This window comes from Wickerhamiella sorbophila, assembly GCF_002251995.1.
Source record: "Wickerhamiella sorbophila strain DS02 chromosome Unknown contig3, whole genome shotgun sequence".
NCBI classification, from domain to species: Eukaryota; Fungi; Ascomycota; class Dipodascomycetes; order Dipodascales; family Trichomonascaceae; genus Wickerhamiella; species Wickerhamiella sorbophila.
Genome location: NW_020194004.1, coordinates 229017 through 246558, shown reverse-complemented (window position 1 = coordinate 246558; position 17542 = coordinate 229017). Strand labels below are relative to the sequence as shown.

At 51.4% G+C, this 17542-nt stretch overlaps 12 protein-coding genes across 12 annotated transcripts; 5 read left to right on the top strand and 7 right to left on the bottom strand.

Moving 5' to 3' along the window:
* Window positions 1-54: 54 nt before the first annotated feature.
* B9G98_01987 (Inosine-uridine preferring nucleoside hydrolase) lies at window positions 55-1248 on the bottom strand (the record flags this gene model as incomplete). Its single annotated transcript, XM_024808544.1, has 1 exon — window positions 55-1248. One exon carries the CDS (start codon window positions 1246-1248, stop codon window positions 55-57), a length of 1194 nt encoding a protein of 397 aa, XP_024664312.1.
* Window positions 1249-1465: 217 nt separating this feature from the next.
* On the top strand, window positions 1466-2041 carry B9G98_01986 (hypothetical protein; the record flags this gene model as incomplete). Its single annotated transcript, XM_024808543.1, has 1 exon — window positions 1466-2041. One exon carries the CDS (start codon window positions 1466-1468, stop codon window positions 2039-2041), a length of 576 nt encoding a protein of 191 aa, XP_024664311.1.
* A 41-nt stretch (window positions 2042-2082) lies between these two features.
* On the top strand, window positions 2083-2754 carry B9G98_01985 (Nicotinamide riboside kinase; the record flags this gene model as incomplete). The annotated part of the gene is made up of 1 exon (XM_024808542.1): window positions 2083-2754. One exon carries the CDS (start codon window positions 2083-2085, stop codon window positions 2752-2754), a length of 672 nt encoding a protein of 223 aa, XP_024664310.1.
* A 31-nt stretch (window positions 2755-2785) lies between these two features.
* On the bottom strand, window positions 2786-3613 carry B9G98_01984 (putative 1-acyl-sn-glycerol-3-phosphate acyltransferase; the record flags this gene model as incomplete). Its single annotated transcript, XM_024808541.1, has 1 exon — window positions 2786-3613. One exon carries the CDS (start codon window positions 3611-3613, stop codon window positions 2786-2788), a length of 828 nt encoding a protein of 275 aa, XP_024664309.1.
* A 121-nt stretch (window positions 3614-3734) lies between these two features.
* B9G98_01983 (RNA cytidine acetyltransferase) lies at window positions 3735-6767 on the bottom strand (the record flags this gene model as incomplete). The annotated part of the gene is made up of 1 exon (XM_024808540.1): window positions 3735-6767. One exon carries the CDS (start codon window positions 6765-6767, stop codon window positions 3735-3737), a length of 3033 nt encoding a protein of 1010 aa, XP_024664308.1.
* A 383-nt stretch (window positions 6768-7150) lies between these two features.
* On the top strand, window positions 7151-8629 carry B9G98_01982 (tRNA (uracil(54)-C(5))-methyltransferase; the record flags this gene model as incomplete). Its single annotated transcript, XM_024808539.1, has 1 exon — window positions 7151-8629. One exon carries the CDS (start codon window positions 7151-7153, stop codon window positions 8627-8629), a length of 1479 nt encoding a protein of 492 aa, XP_024664307.1.
* A 14-nt stretch (window positions 8630-8643) lies between these two features.
* B9G98_01981 (pH-response regulator protein palH/RIM21) lies at window positions 8644-10101 on the bottom strand (the record flags this gene model as incomplete). The annotated part of the gene is made up of 1 exon (XM_024808538.1): window positions 8644-10101. One exon carries the CDS (start codon window positions 10099-10101, stop codon window positions 8644-8646), a length of 1458 nt encoding a protein of 485 aa, XP_024664306.1.
* A 486-nt stretch (window positions 10102-10587) lies between these two features.
* B9G98_01980 (Transcription initiation factor IIB) lies at window positions 10588-11592 on the bottom strand (the record flags this gene model as incomplete). The annotated part of the gene is made up of 1 exon (XM_024808537.1): window positions 10588-11592. One exon carries the CDS (start codon window positions 11590-11592, stop codon window positions 10588-10590), a length of 1005 nt encoding a protein of 334 aa, XP_024664305.1.
* A 151-nt stretch (window positions 11593-11743) lies between these two features.
* Window positions 11744-12208, bottom strand: B9G98_01979 (Cell division control protein 31; the record flags this gene model as incomplete). The annotated part of the gene is made up of 1 exon (XM_024808536.1): window positions 11744-12208. The coding sequence occupies one exon, from the start codon at window positions 12206-12208 to the stop codon at window positions 11744-11746; it is 465 nt and encodes a 154-aa protein (XP_024664304.1).
* A 103-nt stretch (window positions 12209-12311) lies between these two features.
* Window positions 12312-13769, top strand: B9G98_01978 (hypothetical protein; the record flags this gene model as incomplete). Its single annotated transcript, XM_024808535.1, has 1 exon — window positions 12312-13769. The coding sequence occupies one exon, from the start codon at window positions 12312-12314 to the stop codon at window positions 13767-13769; it is 1458 nt and encodes a 485-aa protein (XP_024664303.1).
* Window position 13770: 1 nt separating this feature from the next.
* On the bottom strand, window positions 13771-15066 carry B9G98_01977 (Phosphatidylinositol N-acetylglucosaminyltransferase gpi3 subunit; the record flags this gene model as incomplete). The annotated part of the gene is made up of 1 exon (XM_024808534.1): window positions 13771-15066. The coding sequence occupies one exon, from the start codon at window positions 15064-15066 to the stop codon at window positions 13771-13773; it is 1296 nt and encodes a 431-aa protein (XP_024664302.1).
* Window positions 15067-15092: 26 nt separating this feature from the next.
* Window positions 15093-17534, top strand: B9G98_01976 (hypothetical protein; the record flags this gene model as incomplete). The annotated part of the gene is made up of 1 exon (XM_024808533.1): window positions 15093-17534. The coding sequence occupies one exon, from the start codon at window positions 15093-15095 to the stop codon at window positions 17532-17534; it is 2442 nt and encodes an 813-aa protein (XP_024664301.1).
* Window positions 17535-17542: the final 8 nt, after the last annotated feature.

Genomic DNA, 17542 nt, shown 5'->3' with positions numbered 1-17542 from the left:
GCGATTAAAAAGGCGGTTAGATCTATGTTTATAAAGTAGGACTGCACGGGAAAGCTATGTTAATTTTGAAAGAGTCTCCAGCAAAAAGCTGCCAAACTCGGGGTACGGTGAGCCAGTCACCATTTTGACTTTGTTTCCACTGCCCGACATATGCCACCGGTGATAGTCATGGGGGTTGTTGTCAATTGAGCCGCGAGAACGATCGTCAGTAAGGGTTTTACCCAGGCACCAGCTGCCTGCAGACTCTACGCGGATGTCCAGTTCCTCCAGAGTCCAGCCGTTTGCCGGATCAATGCTGTAGGCTGCAGTAAGCGGGTCGTGCATCTGCAGCGGGGCATCGGGCCAGCCGTAGACCACTTCCATTTTCTCCAGCGACAGCTTTGTCCAGATTTTGACCCATTTCAAGAGCCACGACCCCGGGTGGCGGGCAATGCGGCTGTCGAGCACCTGCTCGATCTCCTTGCTGGTCATGACATGCTTGGTAGTAATGTCCAGCGGGAAAATCGTGAGATCAAGAGGTTTAGGCAGCTGTAAGTAGGACTCAGAGGTGCCTGTCGGCAGCATTTCCTGAGGACGCAACGACGTCAGAGCATAGACAATAGACGCAGCCAACGGATCAGCAAACACATTGAACTCCGCAGCCGGCGTGATGTTACCGGTAATCCTGACTGCTCCGCCCATGCTGAGGATTTCTTTGACTCGCGAAAACGTCTGGGGATCTGCAGCCGCTGCCTTGGCCACGTTCGTCAACGGTCCTACTGCCAAAATGGTCACCGTGTTCTCTGGCTCGGATCGGAGGATGTCCAGAATCTCTAGGTGAGACTCCTGCCTGCCAATGCGGAACGGAAAGGTCTCTTCTGGCTCTTTTGCACCGGGACTGAACATCTCAACCCACTCTTTGGGACAGGTGTACTCTGGGTGAGTCTGGTGGCTTCCGCCGAGACCGTCGTTGCCGTGCACGTCGGTTGCGTTCACGGCTTCGACCCCGTTCAGAGGATGCCGACTGCCCAATGCAATAATAGGGCGCTGATCAGTATATTCCGGGAGCCCAATTGTTGCGCGGTACTCATTTTCTTTGCCGACAACATAGAACAGACTGAGTGCGTTGACCAAAGTGGCCTCGAGGGCGCAGTTTCCGTAGGTCAGAGAAATTAGTTTGAGCTCTGCCGTTGCCTTGGGGGTCGCCAGCAGCAGCAGCAGCGCGAGCATATCATCGATTCCGGGATCAGTGTCAATAATGAGCGGCATCTTTGAGTAAGCATTTCCCCGGTGCGCGGCTCTAATAAGAGGGTCGCTGCATATTGTTGAGGACCGGGTCGAAATCACAAAAAATCGCAAAAAATCAAATGGCCGTCGTCCTACGCGGCTGCCTCTGCCGTCCCTCGATACTGCAATCCTAACCTTCTGCTGCGCAGGCTTTCCCCGCGTAGAATACCCCAGGCTGAGTCAATGAAAAGTTTCCGTTATGGCTGAACCGATTAATTCGAACCCGACTGTATTGGAAGAGTGGCAGCTGCCGACGCGCGCAGAAACCAAAAACGACTGCGTGGAGCTCGAGCTAGGGGAGCTCGCAAGGTTCTCGCTGTTCTCGCCGCCACCTATTGCTGAGCCAGAGGCGGACGCCCCGGAGCTGACGGACGACGAGATCGAGCCTATTGACGCCCAGGAGATCTTCGACCTGATCGCGAGCATTTCGGATCCCGAGCACCCGCTTACCCTCGGCCAGCTGGCGGTGGTACAGCTTGATCGCATCTATGTGACCGATACCGGCAGTCCGGACGAGATCGCAAAAGTGCATGTGGAAATCACCCCTACTATCACGCATTGCTCGCTGGCCACCCTCATTGGTTTGGGCATTCGCGTCCGTCTCGAACGCAGTCTTCCCCCCCGCTACCGCATCAAAATCACCGTCACGCCCGGGTCGCACCAGAGCGAAGAGCAGGTCAACAAACAGCTGAACGACAAAGAACGGGTTGCTGCCGCTTGTGAAAATGAGCAGCTAGTCAAAGTCATTTCCCAAATGCTCGCCACCTGCAAATAACCGACTCCTCCATAGTCTGTATTTATTACTTAGCACCTGCCATGAAAGTCGTCGCAGTGAGCGGACCGTCGTGTAGTGGCAAGACGACGCTGGTCAAATACTTGCACCAAATATTGCCAGACGCCCACACCATATTCGAGGACGATTTTTATCTGCCCGACAGCGAGATCCCAAAAACCAATGGCTTGGAAAACTGGGACTGTCCAGAGGCATTTGACCTGGCCAAAATGGCACAAACGCTCAGCCATGCCCGCGAAAACGGCACGTTGCCGCCCGAACACAAAAGTATAGAAGCAGCCAATGCTATGGGGCCCGTCCGGCCCTCGCCCGAGGTCGTGGCTCGGCTCAAAGACCGCGTCCAGCACATCAAAGAGCCTGTGGTTCTTGTGGACGGGATTATGCTTTTCCACAAATCAAGTCCGGTTCTGGACGAGTTCGATCACAAAATCGTGTTGTTCACCGACTACGCGACCTTGAAACAACGGCGAGAAAGCCGGTCCGGGTACGTCACCATCGAAGGGTTTTGGCAGGACCCGCCGGGCTACTTTGACGACATTGTCTGGCCAGAGTACCTTAAAAACTACGGCTTCCTCTACGAAGGAGAGCCTGGCACAGAACTGAGCAAAGCAGCCCGACAACAGGCGATTGTCGCCCCGCCGTCGCGTGAGCTCGACGCCCTGCTCACGTGGGCAGTAGATTTGATACTAGAATAGTTTAATAGAATCGATAGATAGAAGCTTGCATTTAGGAAGTGGCCTGCGCGTAGCCGAGCTCCGTCGAGGCCTTCAGCATGTTCTCACGAACTTTGGCAATAAGACTGTCCACATCAGCAGCGGTCAATCCCTTGGTAGGCACTGGATCAAGCACACGAATGGGCACTGTGCCTGTGGAAATGTGGTTGTGCGGCTGGCTCCAAATTCTAGAGTAGTTGGAGACTACAATGGGCACGACGGGCAACTGGCTCTGGATAGCAAGGTGGAAAGCACCTTTCTTGAAGGGCATCATTTCAGGAGAAAATGCGTGAGAACGGGTGCCCTCAGGGAACATGAAAACGCTCTGCTTGTACTTTTTGATTTCGACCTTGGCGTCTTCGAAGGCTTTCAGAGCATTGGCGCGATTCGTGCGGTTGAGAAAGACAGAACCAGACGCCCACATGAACCATCCCAAGAACGGATAGTACTTGAGGCTCTTTTTGGCCGTCACAGAAGTGTATGGAGGGAAAATGGCACCCAAAACAAGCACATCAAGCATGCTCTGGTGGTTGGAAATAAACACAGCCGGGCGCGTGTTGGTGAGGGTCTCGGCATTCTCAACCTTCATGTGAATCCCCATAACAACACTAGTGAGACACAAAAAGAAGCGGGCCACGAGGTGCTGGACCAGCCGCCGCTTGCCCACAAACACCAGAACCGCACTCAACAAAACGCCATACGTCGCGGAGATCAGCACACACATCACATAGGCTGCCATACGGCCATAGTACTTGAGGGGCTTGATGAACCCCAAATAAGAAACAAACAGAACGCCGCCAACCGACGCGGCCGCCGTCTTCAGCAACGATCCGATCCCCATCTTTGGGCAATCTAATTAGTTACAAGGGATTGGGATTTCGGTTGGGTTTCGGGCACAATGGCTCCATGTGTTTCAGGGTTAGGTTACTATCGTGGGGGTAGCGGGCTTTCGCGCGGCTTATTTACTTATTGTGCTTCTTTTTAGACTTTTTGGCCTTGGCCATCTCCTCATCGTAGATGTCGGCTGCCTTCTCCTTGCGTTTCACGTCTTTCTTGACCGCCACGCGGCCGCTCTTGGCGCCCTTGGCCAGATCGCTGGCGCCAATGTCGCCAGAGATGGTGTATTTAGACAGATCGAGCGAGTTGATCAGCTCCCGCTTTTTGTAGCTCTCGTCGTCGCCGCTCTCGTCGTTCTGTGGCTGGTCCTGTGCCTCCGGTGCCGCCTCAAACACGTCGTCGTCGTCAACCGCGTCGTTGATCTCTGGCATCTCGGCTTCGAACGCATCCGCCAGCACTTGCCGGAAGAAATTCGACGTCTTGCGAACAAGCTTGGCAAACATGGCCAGTGCCTGGCTAACGGGCAGGTTCAGTTCCGCCGCAACGTCCTCAATGTGCTTCTTCTGCAACCCCATGCCCAACAGAATAGCTTGCTGGACACTGCTAAGAACAAATTGCTTGGGGAAGTAGCCGACAAAGTAGTTGAAGGCCACAATTGGAATCAAGTCGGTGATAACATGGTGATCGATACGACTTTTTGCGTAAGAGTCTAGTCGCTTGAGATCAAACGGCGACAAGTTGTCGTCTAGCCACTGCTTGGAGCTGATCCGAGCATCAACCTCCGCGCCTTTGGTGGCGGCTTCAATAACCGACAACGCCTGTGATGCAGCAAATTCCTTGAACTGGTAGGATAAAAGCTGCAGGAAGCGGCGGCCAAAGTCCTGTGAAAACTCTCCCAGCCACTTTTGGTGGTTATCTCCGAGGGTCTTCAGCATAATACAGGTGTGCTCTCCTGTCAAATCATTGGCAGTTTGACGAAGGTATACAGGAGCATAACCACCACGCTTCCAGAACCTGAACAGTTGGTTGGTGAGGCCAAAAGAAACACCCAAGTATTGCAGGCGCTCTGGCTGGACTTCGTTCAGTCGCATCAGCAGCGGCGGCATCGTTTTGGGGTCCCGAGATTTGACAACATCCGTAAGAAGCGAGACATTGGTGAGCTCTTTATCGTTTACACGGGGCGACACCTCGTAGTCGTGGTGATACAGCTGTGTTTTCGTATCATCGAGATTGGTGAATTTGCCCTCGAAAAAGTCCTGGAGCAGCTCTAGAGCACGTGCACCATATCCCATACTCATATAGTCAGGGTTAGTAGCGATACGAACAACGCGTCCACCGCTCAAGGAAGCAAACTCGTCGTCCTGGAACTGCTGTGAAACGACCCATGGAATCAAATCACCTCCACCCCGCTTTCCGGCTGCCAACGAGTTCAAAATTGACTGCTTTGAAATCTGGCCCTCCAAAGCTACTTGAATGACACACAGAGGCTCAGGAAGCTTGCCGTTGGACTGGTCGACAGGTGGGAGAAGACAGTAGAGCTGGTGAGCAGGAGCGTCGCTCAGCAGCTGCAAGTCGTTTGGTGTGTTTTTGTAATGAGATGCAACATAAAGCGCCATAAGCTTGTGCAAAAATGCCTCACTCACTGGGTGGAACGAAAACAAAGTGTTGCGGTTAATTGCGTACAGATCACACTCACTAGGATGAGGGAATCCCTTTGTGGTCGGATTTTGCGGGAGCGTCGCATCAAGACACAAAAGTTTGTTCAGCCAGGCTTCAGTAGGATCGTTGCGAGCATATCGGATCGGCTCGTCTAACTGAATCTCCCGCAATGTACGGTTAGCAGTGCCGGCTGCAGCCTGTTGACGAAGCTGAGAGATAAGCTTCAACGAGAGTGATCGGCCAGTACCCTCGTAACCGTTGATTGTGGAGGCCATGAATACAAGATAAGGACCAAGAAGCTTTTTGACGACAGGCAAAGGGATTGCCGCAGCCTCATCAATGACAACAAGCTCGGCCTGACCGAGAACTTGGGAATCCTGCGGCTGGATGTACTGGATTGTTTGACGGTGCGTTTTGAACACATTAACTCGAACAATCGCTTTGTTGAATGCCGGGTTGGTTGATTGAATAATGTCATAGTCCTGATGCTCCTCGAAACCAAGCGCATCAAAGCCTTTAAAGATAAACTCAAACAGAGTTTTGAGGTTCTCGGGCGACGGAGATGTAATAAAGATATTAGAGTAGCCATGAGCGATTGCCGAAGCGACAGCAAGGCCAATTGCCGCAGACTTGCCCCGACCACGCCCAGCTGTCAATGCAACTGTTGATTTGAGAGACTTTTCTCCAACCGCATCAATGAATGTCAAAACCGCTTTGGCCTGGTCAACCGTTTTGCACAGTTTGGCCAAGGGATAAACACTGGGCACTTCCTCCAAATTGGATACAAGTTGACGGAGCTCTCTGACGGACGCGGGGGTATCTTCTTCCTCATCGAACGGAGGTAACGGCTTGACCCCGCGAGCACCTGAGATGGGCAGAACGTTTAGCTCGTCATCGACGACCAAACAATTCGGGTTCGAGCCCAGGGAGAGAATGAACCGCTCATTAAAGCGAGCAACAACGTCATCGTGTGCCTCGGTTCTGTAACGAGAATGCACATCCATGGTCATAGAGTACAGCTGCTTGAGGCTGGTCATGCTCTTCAGTAATAATACAACCAAACCACCACCCTGGACGGTTTCAATTGTTCTGGCCAAAATATTCGGCGTGATGGCCTCGAAATCTTGCAACACACACATACCATAGGTGTTACCGAGGATATTCTCCGTCTCTTTGTAGTAGACGTAGCGGATGTTCTGAAGAGACACAAAAAGCTCGAACGGGTCCTCGCTGTTGGCCTCACGAATGCCGCGCTTGACCTCCTTCTTGATCTTTGTCTCGCGCTTCTTGCGGTGCGACGTGAACCCGAGCAATTTGTTCTTGTACGCCCACAGCACAGACTTGTTCATGGACAGATCTGCCGACGACATGAGATAGTGCAGGTTCGGCAGCTGGTTGCGGGACTTGTCGCCCACAATTACAATGAAACTGCGCTCCTTCGTTTGCACACCATTGCGAATCAACGCAGGAATGCGGCTGTCAATTTTTTTCTGCGGCATACCAGGCAAGATTGGTTAGCTAATTTTTTTTGGAAAACTTATCACTTAATCAAAAATCGACGATGCCGCTGATTTCCGCCTCTATAGTTTACTTCTTTATACTTTTTTTTTCCTAGCATACTGGTGTACCGCTTCTACCGTCATTTCGACTGCCACACAGCACAAAAGCACAGGACAAGTGCGCCTAATGCACCTCGACCTCGAATTTTTCACCTTATATAAGGGAGCTCGGTTTTTTTTTCTTTCTTTACAAACCCAGGCTCTTTGACTGGTTGATCTCAACCCCATCTTCCGGACTCTCTAACCTGGCAGATTAACTCCAAAAGAATTTCAATTCCGTGCGTCTTCGATCAGAGGCACTCGACTTTTGGTTCTTTTTGTACATGCATAGGTTGTCTAAATATTTGAATTTCATGTCTAAACGGATTCTCTCACCCCCCGCTACGCCCGCGCCCGCTCAAGCTGGCAAGAAGCGCCGCTTCAAGAAGTTTAAACCAAAGCCCATCGATCCCACTTCTGTCGAGGGTGTTCTGCGCAACGATGTGGGTGACATGCTTGACAAGTTGGGCATCGACAAGGACGGCGCCAAAAACGATATGGATGCGTTCTTCAATCGCGACAGGTCTCTGCCCTGGCCGCTCCACAAAACAGTAGATCTGGAAATCGAAGCCCTGTCCTCTACGGGCGTTGGCCTAGGTGTTCACGACGGCAAAGCGGTCGTTGTTCCCTACGCAATTCCGGGCGACAAGGTTCGCACAAAGATCTACCGCACCGAGGAAAGCTATTTAGAGAGCGAGATTTTGGAGATTCTCACTCCTTCCAAAGATCGCAACGATGATCTGAGCAGTTGCCGCTACTTTGGTCGCTGTTCTGGCTGCCAGTATCAAATGACAAAGTACGAGTATCAACTCGATGCAAAGCGTCAGGTTGTGGTTGATGCCTTCCGCCACTACGCTCCGGAGCTGTTCAAGTCTGGAAAGCTACCTGAGATCAGCAAAACTGTAGGCTCGCCTTTGCAGTACGGATATCGCACAAAACTCACTCCGCACTTTGACGAGCCTCGTAAAACCAAACAAGGGCTGGTTCCTATTGGGTTTGGCATGAAGGGCCGCAAAGACATTCTGGATATCGAAGAGTGTGCCATCGGTACTCCGGTGGTCAACGATGGTATGAAGAGAGAGCGAGCGCTTGTTCTGGAAAACATTGCATCTTATAAACGCGGAGCCACGATCCTGCTGCGGCAAGATCAAAAGGAAGATGGTACGCTCGTGTGTACTACCGATAACAAGGCTATTATCACTGAGAATGTTGACGGCTTTGTCTTCAAGTACCCTGCCGGAACATTCTTCCAAAACAACAACTCTATTTTGCCCTTGGTGACAAGCTTTGTGCGGGAAAACATCAAAGTCCGCGGCGAGGCTCCCAAGTTCCTGGTCGACACTTATTGTGGAAGCGGCCTTTTTGCCGTCACATGCTCATCTGCGGTTGAGCGGGTGATCGGGGTCGAGATCTCCAAGGAATCTGTCGAGTACGCTACAACAAATGCAAAACTCAATAATATCGCCAACGCCGAGTTCATAACTGGGCAGGCGGAGCGCATCTTTGAGCACGTCTCGCAGGAGCCCGAAAATACCGCAGTCATCCTCGATCCCCCTCGCAAGGGCTGTGACAAGCTGTTTTTGGACCAGCTCATCGCCTTCAAGCCAGCCAAGGTCGTGTATGTTAGCTGCAACGTCCACAGCCAGGCCCGTGATCTTGAATATTTAATGCAAAACAGCTCCTACAAAATCGAGTCTTTGGGTGGCTTTGATTTCTTCCCTCAAACATACCATGTGGAAGGTGTAGCAGTTTTAAGCTTATAATCAACAAATAAATATTAAAAATGAACATTTCGTTTCTCATCCCAGTAGTCCGCGCGATGGAATCGCGGATGGGGGACAAAGTCCGGCAGGTCCTCTTCGATCTCTGCCTCGTCTATACCAGGCAGCCCAGCATTGCCCGAGCTTCCGGGTATATTTGACGGACCCGGGCCTATTATGGGTGGCGGTGACCCATGCTGGGCAGGGGGTGAAGCAGGTGCCGAAAGGGGCTCTGAGGTAGTTGGGGCCGACGATCGAGTTACCGCTGAACAAAGAGGATAAGTATGAACAGGCAGGTCTTGAGTCGTTTCGTCTTCAAACGATTTTCGCTCTCTTGTCTCGACGGTGACACTGCGGATGTGGTAGCCATCACCGAACGGTTTTTGGAGTAGATGACCAAATCGAGCAATCTCCGAGGAATCACCAGCTGCCGTGCCGTCGCCACTGAGATCATAGCATGACGCTGATCGTTTGCTGATTTGGGCTCCAAGACTACCTGTCGTTCGCTGTTTGAGAATGCCGTGCTTGACCGCGCTGCTCCATTGGAATACCATCATGCAGGCCCAGCACCGAGCACACAAAGTTGCTAATAAATAAACATAGTAAATGTGACTGTCAAAGTTGAGTGAAGTGGTCACGATGGGTGCTATACAGCCGAGGAGTGACAATATGGCGATACCCAAGCTCTGAGGCTCGAACGCAAACCTGTAACATCCTATTGCCCAAATTGTGACGACACAAAACATCATCACCTGCATCGAGACTTCGAACCCACTCCAAACTTCGAGGTAGTATGGGAGCTTCACGGTCTCCCAGGAGTTGGTGTACGATAGCGCCCACAGAACTGTGTCCACCACCACAAACAGTGATCCGAGCCCCCACAGCGCTCTCTTGAGCCACTTTTGTTTGAGCACGAGAGTCAGCAGTTGTACTTCGACCGACAAGACCAGGGTGAAGCAGCTGAGAAGAAGCCCAGTAAGAGCAGGACTTCCTGCGAGCTTTGTCTCGAACCACTCCCTGCCGCTGAGATAGCCCAGAGAGTTTTGGTAGTACCAGAAATTGAGCCCGATACCAAAATGCAATGTGATAACGACCGCAACGTAAAGAAATGTGAAAAGCTGCAGAAGTGGTCGGTCCTTTCGGGAAATGAACGAGGCGACACATACAGACCATCCAATGACGAAGCACATGCTGAGGGCTATGATCATGGACATTGACGTTTGGTCGAATGGGTACGAGCTGAGATTTTCCATTAACGTAGAATAGCTGGGGTGTTGATCGGGGCCGCCGCCTCCAACATAAAAGGCAGTACCGTTCATGCGCATGTGCACCACATATGATGGTCCGCTGCCCTGTTGCATGTACGCAATTTTGGACCCCTTGCTAACAACGAACGTTCCATTTAAGTCATAATCCAGGTAGTGGCTCGTATCTTCTGTTTCTACCTCTGGAAGAAGAGGAGGCTTGGGGTCCATCCTCTGAGTAAGCAGGCGAACGCTCGTGAGCAGATATATGCGACTCACGATCGAGTCAGTGCTCGTAGTTTAATTGTCTAGTGGATTGGCCATACCAAGTTGTTACACAAGCGTTTAGATGCTTTGAAGTGCAGCGTGGGCGAGCATAGACAACTTCATGAGCTGAGAGACGACTTTGATAGCTGAGAAAGACTTTGATAGGTGAAAACATCTTCAAGCTAATGATAGAGCACGAGCTAACGATAGAACATGAGCTGATTCACAATGACCTCTTCTGCTCGGCACCTCTCACCTTAGTGCCTATGTGGATGTACCTTTGTCGCTTTTCCCCCCCATAATCAAGGCACTATGGCCGAGCGGTTAAGGCGAGAGATTAGAAATCTCTTGGGATTTTCCCGCGCAGGTTCGAGTCCTGCTGGTGTCGCCATTTTTTTGCTGTTACAGCCGATTATTTTTCATTTTTTTTTTTAAATTAAATATTTACATTTACACACGCGGTAAACGAGAAAGATCAGCCTTGCCAGTCGAAATCCACTCCGGATCAACCAGCTTCTCTTTGACCTCCCAGAGCAGCCGATAGCTCGTCCTAATGGTACCGTCGCTGACGCCTGTATGCTCAGCAATGGTCGTGCCTGACATGTTCTCGTTGAACAGCGCAGTAGCCATATAGATTGCTGCAGCCGCAATCGTCATAGGCGTACGGCCATCCAAAATACCCTCCTCTGCAATGCGTTGGGCAATGTACTCGCCAGCATTCGTTACCTGCATGGACAGCCCAAGATTCGAACAGAAACGTCTCATCAGATCCTCAGCATTTGTTCCGCTCTCGCTGCCCTTCATATTAATACCCGAAGAGGTGTTTTGAAGAACCTCTCTCATAAGCTTGAAAGTTTTACCAATGTCCTGGGGCGGAACAGACGATAGCGCAGCAATCTCCTTGAAAGTACGACCGACATTTGCTTGACGGCTGGCAAGAACAATTGCTGCTGCCATGATGCTTTGCTGGGATCGCGAACGCAGCCGGGGGTGGTCATATGCCAGCTTGTAGGCCTGTTTGGCCGCATCCTGCACAGTCCGCGGCAACGAGAAAGCCTCACACATCTGCGAAATCTTACCAAAAGCTACCAAAAGCGCAGAGTCCTTGCGGTCGGTAGACGATTTGTTTTGCACTCGAGAAAGGTCCCGCCCCAAAGTAGTGCCTGGAGCACCAACAGCCACAATAGTATCTAGCTGGCTTCCGTCCAAAAAGGGATTCGTTGCATCGCCAACACGACTGGGATCATCGCCACCATGGTCGTCGTTGGAGAATGTTCGCCACTCCGAGCGCATGTCTACTATGCGGTCGCTAAGGACCAGGCCGCAATTTCCGCACACCATGTCGCCCTCTGCGAACCGCTCCACGATGTCTGGAGGATCAATGCGGCACTCGGGGCATATCATTTTAACGTTCAAGTCCGGCCGGAACCCAGGCCCATCCTGAACCGCCGCCATTTTTTCTTTGGTTGTAATCGAAACGACAAAGCTCACAGGATTCTCCGCTGACAAATAGGGCCCCCAAGTGCGGATGGTGCAAAGCGCGCGAGGACGTAGAAGGCTAATTGGGGTAGAGGGAAATTAGAGGACTACTTGGGGGGACTGCCGCTCAATCGGAACATAGGTTTGTGAACTCCTCAAAAGAAATTGCATTGTCTTCGTCCAAATCAAAGACCTCGATCATGGCTCGTAGCTCCTCATCGTCGATTTTTTCGCCAATTTCTTGGGCAACTCGCTTCAAGTCTTGAAATGTGATTTTGCCAGTGTGTCCAACGTCAAACAGCGCGAATGCCCGGCGCATTTCGTCTTTCGGGTCGCGCTGGAGAATCTTTGCCGTCATCACTTTGTTGAAATCGTCAAAGTCAATGCGCCGCTTGCCTGTGCTGTCGTGGTCTTTGATTATTTGCTGCACTTCCGACCTCGTGGCATCGAATCCCAGCGCTTTCATGGCCGTCTTGAGCTCGTGGTGATCAAGACGCTGGTCGCCGCCAATGTCGAAAACGTCAAACGCCTGCTTGATCTCGAGCTTTTGCTCTTCACTGAGTTCTCCTTTTGTGAATAGCGTCTTGTTCATTGGAATAAATAAAAAGAAACAGCCGGAACAGCAGCCAAGATGTCGAACGTCGCGTCAAGAAAACGCGTTTACATAACCCCCTGGGCCTTTTTGTAGTTCGGCCATGGCGGACGCAAAGCTTCGGCAGATCATTGCCAAGCTGGAGGGCAAGCTGAAGCCTATGCATGATGAGATTGACTCTTTGAGGGAGCGGCTCGAACTGGCCTCCTTGGACAAAGAACTCGCCGAGGAGCAGGTGGCCGTATTGCTGGCAGAGCTCTCAAGCGTAAGGCAGGAATTGCAACAGGCACTGCAGCAGCTGGAAGACTCCAAAGCAAGCGAAGAGATAATTGAGCAATTAACTGCCAAAAATCTCGATCTCTCCGCTAAAGTATCTATGCTGAGCCAACAGGTCGCCGACTTGGAGGTGCTGAAGGAACTCAGTGACGAGCTTGAAGAATCCCATTTGCTGAAAGAAAGAGAGCTCAATGCCGTCATTACCCATCTTGAATCTCAAATAAAAACCGCAACGAGCAAGCTGAAAGCTGCCGAGCTGCAAGCTGCTGATCTCAAACTGGCATTGGCAAAACCCGCCCCAGAGAATCAGCATGTCGACATTGAGGGGCTGCAGCGACAGCTGGACGTCGCCAGGTTGGACTTGAAACACACAAAACTAGATCTGTACGCTTGCAAGCTAGATTTGCAGGCTGCTCAGTCGGATATTTATACGGCATTGGCATCGAGGACCCAGGCTCGAGTATTTTTCAAGCTCAAATTTCTCGCCTCTGCCGACCCGTCACTGGAGAACAATGTGCTGGAATGGTTTGATCAGCTCAAGTATCAAAACATGACTGCAGAACGTATTAAGACACAAGCAATCAACCTGGCGGCACGGCCCTGGCCTGATCTTGAAGTTTACTGGCCACAGGCTCTGATTTATTTAAGGGATATGGGAGGTTCTAATTTTGAAGGAATACCAGAACTACCGTCGCTTGCAGGGGCTTTAGAGGATCCTGTGAACGCGCGACTAATCGCGGCCCAGATCGAAGAACCTCAGGAACCCAAAGAACCCGAAGAGCGTATGCAGGACGAAATGCGTATTAAAATACACCTACTGGAAGCTAAAGTGTCCAAAGCCCGAGAACTTGCCGGCCATGTTTCTCGTTTGGAGCAGCAAGTTTCTAAACAGAGTGTAGAGACCGCACGCCTAAAAGAGACCATCGACGACCAGTCCAGAGAGTTGGCGATCAAAATCGCTGAGATAAATAAACTGAATGACCGGCCAGTGTCGTTGGACGCAGTGACGTTCAGAGGGAAATTGAGAGTGCTGAATGAAACAATCAATCACCTCATGACCACACCGTCGACACTTGACCTGCCTTCCTTGGACTATAAGCCCAACATTAGAAGCAAGCTGTGCGGGCATCCGGCAATTCGAAAACTGGTGGGCGCTGATTTTGAAGTGAAAAAGATCGAGCCGTTAAAATGGCGTCCCCACTCAGAAAAGCCGGGCTGGGCTGCAGCAGAGCAGGCCCGAACGCTCGCGGAGATCAACTCCCTATTAAAATCACCCTGCCGGTAAATTATTTTATAATCGGCCATTTCTTGGCCAAATCAATGCTTCGTCGCGGGTACAACCACTCCAGCAGGTGTAACAGCATCACGTCGACAACCACACACAGGACAAACAGTTTGCCGGCAAATGGACCACATTGGTAATGTTTTTGCATGCGTTCCACCAGCGTTTCGCTCCGGTCGCTGGCAAGAATGTCCTCGTAAATTTTCTCAGTGCGAGCAGCCACATCTGACCAGCAGTAAATGGTTCTGACCTCGTCATGAAAAGTTGTTGTGTCCACAGTATTGTTTTCCACAGCTTTAATGGCTTCGGAAGTAGAGTTAACCAGACTCTGGACACTGGGCTCCGCATAAACCGTCATGTGGCTGGGGAGAACTTCAGGGATCCCCCCCACCTTTGTAGTGACAACCAGCAATCCACAGGACGCTGCTTCAACTATCACGGTTCCAAACGCTTCGGTAAGAGTCGGGTGTAAATAAATTTGCCCGGTGACCATGAGATCACGGACTTGCTCGTGACGAATACCGCCTATCAGTTCAACGCGCTCTTGCAACCGGTGCTGCTCGATCATTTGCTGTAAATCAACCTCCTTGGGGCCACTACCGGCAATCTTGAACCGAACGTTGGAGTGCATGCTGCAGATACGGGGGATAATTGCCAGCAAGAGGTCGGCGCCTTTGTTGGCAAACAGCCGGCTGCAAATAATTATAGTGATAAAGCTCGGGTCCGCGGCCGCTGGGTCAGGAACAAAGTCCTCACTGATAACTGCGTTGGGAATCACCGAGACGTCCTGCGGATTCAGCGTGGCCCGCAGCACCGTGTTCTCGCGACAGGTGTGGCTGACGGCAATAACATGATCCACGTCGGACAAGGTGAACTTTAACAGCTTGTTGACGAGAATGGAGCCTGCGTCGGCAAACCCGAATAAAGAATGGTCTGTGAATACCGTCGCTAGGCCCATGGTGTGGCCGTGGATAATCGCCTCGTGACAGAGACTCGACATGGATCCATGGCCGTGCACAACGTCGATCTGCTCGCGTATCATAATGTTGCGGAAAATAGGAAAGAATGAAAACACAGTTGGGAACGTAGACTCCCTATAAATAACATAAAACGGCACGTAGTACACCTTGAGCCCGTTTGACAGCGTTCGAACGCCTGACCGCTGGTCGTAGGCGTGCGTTATGATCACCACCGAGTGCCCGCGGTTGATGAGCTGCTGCGACACCTGGTAGATGTGCAATTCCACTCCACCCGGCTGCGGGTAGAAGAAATCACAAACCATCGCGATATTCAACCCCATGCTGGGGCGGTTTGTCATCTTGCTCAATGGACTCACCGCCGGATTATGAGGCCGCAACGGGTCGCCTCCTGGCGTCTGAGGAGCGGGAATTCAGCCCGGTCGACTCTGAACAGTTTGACATTGAGGAGCCCGAGTTCGAGCTGCACAGCGCGCCTTCCGGTCGTGTTCGCGGGGGCGCCAGTGGGGCGGCGCGCTCGGCTGTGCTGATATTTAAAAACAGAATGGTTATTCCAGTACGTCACTTTGTCGTAGATCCAGTTTATCAACTGTGGATAAAACTCGGTGCTATCACGAGTCAGCTGGTTGGTCGGTTCATGAATCCACTTTTAGCAAAGCGTTTTCTCGTGTTGTTCTCCGTAGTGGGCGCTTTGGTCTTTGTGTACTGGAAGTTCGGCAACAACACGCCCGCCACCAGTTGGTTGCAGCCCGAAGTGCTGCAAGCATCCTTTGCTACCTACGTTTCGCGAGAGTACATGCGCCATACATCAAACTACCTGCAAAACATGACCCATGTCCCAGGCACGTCAGGGTCAACTGCCACGGCTGAGTTCTTGAAGGCCACGTGGGAATCCTATGGTATTGATGAAGTTGAATTGAATATGAACATTGTATTTTTAACCTTCGCCAACCAGTCATCTCTCGAACTGTTGAACGACAAAGATGAGATCGTCTTGACAACTGTCTTGGACGAAGATTCGGCATTGGAATCTCCCTTGGTGTCGCAAAAACAACCTAAACCGCATATGGGACTTGGCGTGAGTGGTGACGTGAAAGGACATCTAGTTTATGCGAATTACGGCACTAACGACGATTTTACTGCACTCGAATCAAGTGGCGTTTCCCTGAAAGGTGCCATTGTAATTTTCAAGCACGGAAAGACTGATGCATCCACTAAAATCATGGTGGCAGAAAAGCTTGGTGCAGTTGGTGCGCTGATGTTTAGCGAAAAGCACCCCACTCTTGCCGCGTGGCCAGAAGGCCCTGACTACAGTGAAGGCGCTGTTCAAAGAGCTGGTATGGGTATCGCGGCCATGCTTCCCGGCGATGTACTATCTCCAGGCTGGAATTCGCGTATTGGGATGCGAGTCGAAGACTATCACGAGTGCCGCAATCTAATCCAAATTCCAGTGATTGGTCTCTCATGGAGGCAAGTAGCCCCTTACCTTAATGCGCTGGTTGGACACGGCTCTCAAATACCAGAATGGCACAACAATGGATATCCACGTGATGTGAATGAATGGTGGACGGGAGATAGCTCTTCTCCCCAGGCTCATTTAGCTGTTGACCCTATTGTGCTCGACAAGAAGCAGGTGTCCAACGTCATTGGTATGATGCGAGGCACCGAGCAGGAAGAACTATCAGTAGTCATCGGAGCTCGCTACGACGATGTCTGCTTTGGTGGTGTGGCTTTATCTGGCATCACCGTGCTCAACCAAGTCGCCAAGGCATTGGCCAGTATGCGTTACAATACAAACTGGCGCCCTCGGCGCTCAATTTACTTTGCAGCATGGACAGGAACCGCAGATAATTTCATTGGATCTACCGAATGGACTGAGGCGGTCCGAGACCAGCTAATCAACACCAACACTCTTTACATTGATCTCGATCCGGGTGCATGGGGTCCCAATCTTGACATCAAGGGCCATCCTTCAATTGATGTTGAAAGCATTTTAAAAGTTATCGATGACCCCAAAGATGGCAGTAATGAAAATCTGCTTGATACCTGGCGGTCCACCCATGGAACTGACAATGTGCCTGAACTGCCTGTCCACGTGGGCAATTATATGGCTCTCAGCTCTCATGCAGCAAGCCCGTTTATTTCTCTTGGGTTCCGTGGTGATGTCTATCCTGCTGATAGTTGTTTTGACACTCATGAGTGGCAGAACCGATTTGGTGACAGGGATCTGCGATACGCGGAGGCACTGGCCAAGATTTGCGGGTACCTGGCAATCCAGTACTCTGACGAGCCAATCCTTCCCTACAACTTTGAACGCTTTGGTAATGCCATGAATAGCTATCTGGACGATGTCAAAGATTATGCTCACGAGCGATTCGGAAAACTGGTTGACGACATAGACTGGCAGGAAGCGCACAGCTACGCCAATTCCATCTCGCAGAACGGCATTGAGGTCAACAAAATTGTCAGTGACTGGCTCTCATTGATGCAGCACTACGACAACAATGCGAACCAGGAGCCGCCGACCGTGGCCATTTACCGGCATATGCTCAACAACCGCCTGGTGAAAGTGCACATGCAAGGCTTCGACCGCGTGGGGCTCCCCAAACGTGAGTGGTTCAAAAACCATATGTTTGGGCCCCAGTTCGTGCCTCCGCAAAACCGTGCCCTCGGCGGAACGTTCCCAGGTCTCCGTGACGCAATCGCTAGCGGTAACTTTGAATCTGTTATTGAACAAGCAAAGCACGTTTGGCAAGCCATTGGCCGAACCGCAGCTACGTTCTTAGAATAGCCCTCGCT